Here is a 6000-nt window from a genome sequence, read left to right as displayed (position 1 = left end):
TATATATACAGTATACGTGTGCATGTATGTGTGTGTGTGTAATATATATATATATTTTTTTTTTAATTTTTTTTTTACATTTTTTTTAACACTAGAAGTCCCAGGAATTTCGAGCTCCATGGGGTTTCAATGGTAGAAATGTTAAATGACCCCTCTCTGGGACTTCTAGTGTTAAAGGATTAGCCACAATCCATATCAGCGCTGATTTGGTGGCTGACAGAGCATATTTATATGAATTTCCCCTAATGTTGCAGAACACATCATTTTTTCTCCATTTTTTTAACTTTTTAAAATGGAACAGTAAAGATAAACACCAATTCTACCATCCTCAGTATAACATAAAAGTAACCCGACTATTTAATCCCAGGTTTCCCTGATGTTACATATGCATGTTCGTCCTCCAGATTTCCACATATATCTATAGTTTTTCCTATAGGGAGAACTGATCTATATTCTTTTTTTTCTTCTTTAATTCCCAGAATTGCCTGCCGGGTGGGAGAAGATTGAAGATCCTGTTTATGGAGTCTACTATGTAGAGTAAGTAATCCTCATTGCTTTACACTGCAGCTTCTGTAGACTGTTCCATGGATATCCACTGGCGGACACAGACAGAAGAGGCCCCTGTGCAAAAACAATATATGGGCCCTCTACAACCCAAGAACTCATAAAAATGCACAATTCCACTTGCTTTGAAAGTAGAAATGGCCCCCTGACGTCTTGGGACCCTGTGCGACCGCACAGGTTGCACTAATGATATGTCCGCCCCTGTGGATATGACTATATGTATGAGGAGGAGATTCCAGCATTGGCCAAAATTAGATATAATGTAACATTACATGAACCCAGCAGTGGATTAGTGCTGGTGCCTGAAGCAGTACGAGTATTCCACCCCTTAAAGGGGTTGTTCACTACTTTTACATTGATGGCCTATCCTTACTATAGGTCATCAATGTACTGGATGATCGGCCGGAGTCCGAAACCCGGCACCCCCACCGATCAGCTGTTCTCAGTCCTGACGGCGTCAAGATAGGCCATCAATGTAAAAGTAGTGGACAACCCCTTTAACTCAGGAATCATGCTCCCTTAAAACAAATAATGCCCCATATTAAAGTATTAATGTTCCTCCCTTTAAAACAAATAATGCCCCTATTGAAAGTATTAATGCTCCCCCCTTAAAAATGCCCCCTATTGAAAGTATTAATGTCCCCCCCCCTTAATCCAAATAATGCCCCTATTGAAAGTATTAATGTTCCCTCCTTAAAAATGCCCCCTATTGAAAGTATTAATCCCCCCCCTTAAAACCAAATAATGCCCCTATTGAAAGTATTAATGTCCCCCCTTAAACCAAATAATGCCTCTATTAAAAGTATTAATGTCCCCCCCCCTTTAATCCAAATACTGCCTCTATTGAAAGTATTAATGCCCCCCCCTTAAAACCAAATAATTCCCCTATTAAAAGTATTAATGTCCCCCCCTTAAACCAAATAATGCCCCTATTAAAAGTATTAATGTCCCCCCCTTAAAACCAAATAATGCCCCTGTTGAAAGTATTAATGTCCCCCCCCTTAAACCAAATAATGCCTCTATTAAAAGTATTAATGTCCCCCCGCTTTAATCCAAATACTGCCTCTATTAAAAGTATTAATGTCCCCCCGCTTTAATCCAAATACTGCCTCTATTAAAAGTATTAATGTCCCCCCGCTTTAATCCAAATACTGCCTCTATTAAAAGTATTAATGTCCCCCCGCTTTAATCCAAATACTGCCTCTATTAAAAGTATTAATGTCCCCCCGCTTTATTCCAAATACTGCCTCTATTAAAAGTATTAATGTCCCCCCGCTTTAATCCAAATACTGCCTCTATTGAAAGTATTAATGTCCCCCCGCTTTAATCCAAATACTGCCTCTATTGAAAGTATTAATGTCCCCCCCCTTAAACCAAATAATACCCCTATTAAAAGTATTAATGCCCCCCCTTAAACCAAATAATGCCCCTATTAAAAGTATTAATGCCCCCCCCCTTAAACCAAATAATACCCCTATTAAAAGTATTAATGTCCCCCCCCTTAAACCAAATAATGCCTCTATTAAAAGTATTAATGTCCCCCCCTTAAACCAAATAATGCCTCTATTGAAAGTATTAATGCCCCCCCCTTAAAACCAAATAATACCCTAATGAAAGTATTAATATTTCCCCCTTAAAAAAAGATTCCGACTGAGTGTCCAATCCAAAAGTAATAATGCCAAGTTTTTGCTGCCAAGTCGTCGTCTTCCCTGCGCACACCCAGGTGGGATGCAGGTCTGTGGCAGGGTGCACAGTGGTGGGCGCAGGGACTCCTCTACTACACGATCCGAATCTACTGCATCATGATACAGTTCAAAGCAACGCTCAGGGGGTCACCTGGCCAGAAATTTGAGGTCTGTGGATCTTCAGCACTAGACATCAGTACTACTTTTTTTTTATTTTTTTTTTTATTCTCTGTTGACTTTTTTTTATCATGTATGGCGACAAATGGAGCTAAAACTAGAAAAAATGTCTCCAAACAAAAGCCTTGTGATGTTTTTGGCCATTTGGAAATTCTAGAATAACATCACAGCGGTGTTATGGCTCCGCACGACCCTGCAGCATCCGATGGCGGTGCACTTTATTACCTTAGCAGATGGGTATTTATAAGGTTGTTGTTTTTTTTTCCCCGTCTTACGGCCGGATAAACATCCTGACAATCCACGTCATGTGAATGCAGCGGCCTCAATGCACTTTATTCTTGTCCTCAATAGAAGCCATTAATGACGTCACTGTCTTCCTTCACAGTCACATAAACAGGAAAACACAGTATGAGAATCCTGTCCTTGAAGCCAAACGCAAGAAGCAGCTCGGACAGCAGCAGACAGAAGGTGAGTCCGTCCCGGGATATATGTACCTTATCATTTATATATGGGACCCCTTTGATCCCCACTGATCAGATCTATAACCCATTTCCTCCGGATAGGGAATAAATGTTTATATTGGGATAATCCCCTTTAATAGAGACCAGGTCGATAATTCGGGATTTTTACCGGCTAGCTACAACCAGCGTCTCTCAATTAGGAGGACTTTGCATATGTATTCTTTACATGAACAATCAATCAATTGATTTATATGGGAAAGGTGTAATGCTTAGTTTCTCCTGCGGGGGAGCTGCAGGGAAATTAAACCCTGTGTAATGCTTATCTTCTCCTGTGGGGGAGCTGTAGGGAAATTAAACCCTATGTAATTCTTAGTTTCTCCTGCGGGGGAGCTGTAGTGAAATTATACCCTGTGTAATGCTTAGTTTCTCCTGCAGGGGAGCTGTAGGGAAATTAAACCCTGTGTAATGCTTAGTTACTCCTGCGGGGGAGCTGTAGGGAAATTAAACCCTGTGTAATGCTTAGTTTCTCCTGTGGGGGAGCTGCAGGGAAATTATACCCTGTGTAATGCTTAGTTTCTCCTGCGGGAGAGCTGTAGTGAAATTATACCCTGTGTAATGCTTAGTTTCTCCTGCAGGGGAGCTGTAGGGAAATTAAACCCTGTGTAATGCTTAGTTACTCCTGCGGGGGAGCTGTAGGGAAATTAAACCCTGTGTAATGCTTAGTTTCTCCTGTGGGGGAGCTGCAGGGAAATTATACCCTGTGTAATGCTTAGTTTCTCCTGCGGGGGAGCTGTAGTGAAATTATACCCTGTGTGATGCTTAGTTTCTCCTGTGGGGGAGCTGTAGTGAAATTATACCCTGTGTAATGCTTAGTTTCTCCTGCGGGGGAGCTGTAGGGAAATTAAACCCTGTGTAATGCTTTGTTTTTCCTGTGGGGGAGCTGTAGGGAAATTAAACCCTGTGTAATGCTTAGTTTCTCCTGTGGGGGAGCTGTAGTGAAATTATACCCTGTGTAATGCTTAGTTTCTCCTGCGAGGGAGCTGTAGGGAAATTAAACCCTGTGTAATTCTTAGTTTCTCCTGCGGGGGAGCTGTAGTGAAATTATACCCTGTGTAATGCTTAGTTTCTCCTGCAGGGGAGCTGTAGGGAAATTAAACCCTGTGTAATGCTTAGTTACTCCTGCGGGGGAGCTATTGTGAAATTGTACCCTGTGTAATGCTTAGTTTCTCCTGTGGGGGAGCTGTAGTGAAATTATACCCTGTGTAATGCTTAGTTTCTCCTGCGGGGGAGCTGTAGGGAAATTAAACCCTGTGTAATGCTTTGTTTTTCCTGTGGGGGAGCTGTAGGGAAATTAAACCCTGTGTAATGCTTAGTTTCTCCTGCGGGGGAGCTTTAGGGAAATTAAACCCTGTGTAATTCTTAGTTTTTCCTGCGGGGGAGCTGTAGTGAAATTATACCCTGTGTAATGCTTAGTTACTCCTGCGGGGGAGCTGTAGTGAAATTATACCCTGTGTAATGCTTAGTTTCTCCTGCGGGGGAGCTGTAGGGAAATGAAACCCTGTGTAATGCTTTGTTTTTCCTGTGGGGGAGCTGTAGGGAAATTAAACCCTGTGTAATTCTTAGTTTCTCCTGTGGGGGAGCTGTAGTGAAATTATACCCTGTGTAATGCTTAGTTTCTCCTGCGGGGGAGCTTTAGGGAAATTAAACCCTGTGTAATTCTTAGTTTCTCCTGCGGGGGAGCTGTAGTGAAATTATACCCTGTGTAATGCTTAGTTACTCCTGCGGGGGAGCTGTAGTGAAATTATACCCTGTGTAATGCTTAGTTTCTCCTGTGGGGGAGCTGTAGTGAAATTATACCCTGTGTAATGCTTAGTTTCTCCTGCGGGGAAGCTGCAGCGTAACTAAACTCCGTATAATGCTTAGTTTCTCCTGCGGGGGAGCTGTAGGGAAATTAAACCCTGTGTAATGCTTAGTTTCTCCTGCGGGGGAGCTGTAGTGAAATTATACCCTGTGTAATGCTTAGTTTCTCCTGCGGGGGAGCTGTAGGGAAATTAAACCCTGTGTAATGCTTAGTTACTCCTGCGGGGGAGCTGTAGTGAGATTATACCCTGTGTAATGCTTAGTTTCTCCTGCGGGGGAGCTGTAGGGAAATTAAACCCTGTGTAATGCTTAGTTACTCCTGTGGGGGAGCTGCAGTGAAATTAAACCCTGTGTAATGCTTAGTTTCTCCTGTGGGGGAGCTGCAGGGAAAGTAAACCCTGTGTAATGCTTAGTTTCTCCTGCGGGGAAGCTGCAGCGTAATTAAACTCCGTATAATGCTTAGTTTCTCCTACGGGGGAGCTGCAGTGAAATTAAACCCTGTGTAATGCTTAGTTTCTCCTACGGGGGAGCTGTAGGGAAATTAAACCCTGTGTAATGCTTAGTTTTTCCTGCGGGGGAGCTGTAGGCAAATTAAACCCTGTGTAATGCTTAGTTTCTCCTGCGTTGGAGCTGTAGAGAAACTAAACCCTGTGTAATGCTTAGTTTCTCCTGCGGGGGAGCTGTAGGGAAACTAAACCCTGTGTAATGGACATTAAACCCTGTGTAATGCTTAGTTTCTCCTGTGGGGGAGCTGTAGAGAAAGTAAACCCTCTATAATGCTTAGTCTCTCCTGCGGGGGACCTATAGGGAAACTAAATCCTGTGTAATGCTTAGTTTCTCCTGCGGGGGAGCTGTAGTGGAATTAAACCCTGTGTAATGCTTAGTTTCTCCTGTGGGGGAGCTGCAGCGAAATTAAACCCTATTTAATGCTTAGTTTCTCCTGCGGGGGAGCTGTAGGGAAATTAAACCCTGTGTAACGCTCAGTTTCTCCTGCGGGGGAGCTGTAGGGAAATTAAACCCTGTGTAATGCTCAGTTTCTCCTGCGGGGGAGCTGTAGGGAAATTAAACCCTGTGTAATGCCTAGTTTCTTCTGCGGGGGAGCTGTAGGGAAATTAAACCCTATGTAATGCTTAGTTTCTCCTGCGGGGGAGCTGTAGGGAAATTAAACCCTGTGTAACGCTCAGTTTCTCCTGCGGGGGAGCTGTAGGGAAATTAAACCCTATGTAATGCTTAGTTTCTCCTTCAGGGAAGCT

The 6000-nt window shown here is 43.0% G+C and overlaps 1 protein-coding gene across 9 annotated transcripts in view; it reads left to right on the top strand.

Annotated features, from left to right (window-relative positions):
• MAGI1 (membrane associated guanylate kinase, WW and PDZ domain containing 1) overlaps positions 1-6000 on the top strand; it is a 713270-nt gene that overhangs the window by 582753 nt on the left and 124517 nt on the right. For all 9 annotated transcript variants that reach the window (XM_075321385.1, XM_075321383.1, XM_075321384.1 and 6 more), the window contains 2 exons: positions 480-537; positions 2812-2894. In XM_075321385.1, the coding sequence (XP_075177500.1) occupies positions 480-537; positions 2812-2894 (141 nt within the window). The remainder of the gene's footprint in view (positions 1-479; positions 538-2811; positions 2895-6000) is intronic.

This window comes from Anomaloglossus baeobatrachus, chromosome 8 (assembly GCF_048569485.1).
Source record: "Anomaloglossus baeobatrachus isolate aAnoBae1 chromosome 8, aAnoBae1.hap1, whole genome shotgun sequence".
Taxonomy (NCBI): Eukaryota; Metazoa; Chordata; class Amphibia; order Anura; family Aromobatidae; genus Anomaloglossus; species Anomaloglossus baeobatrachus.
The sequence above is the reverse complement of the archived record's forward strand: the minus strand, read 5'-3'. Positions and strand labels throughout refer to the sequence as shown.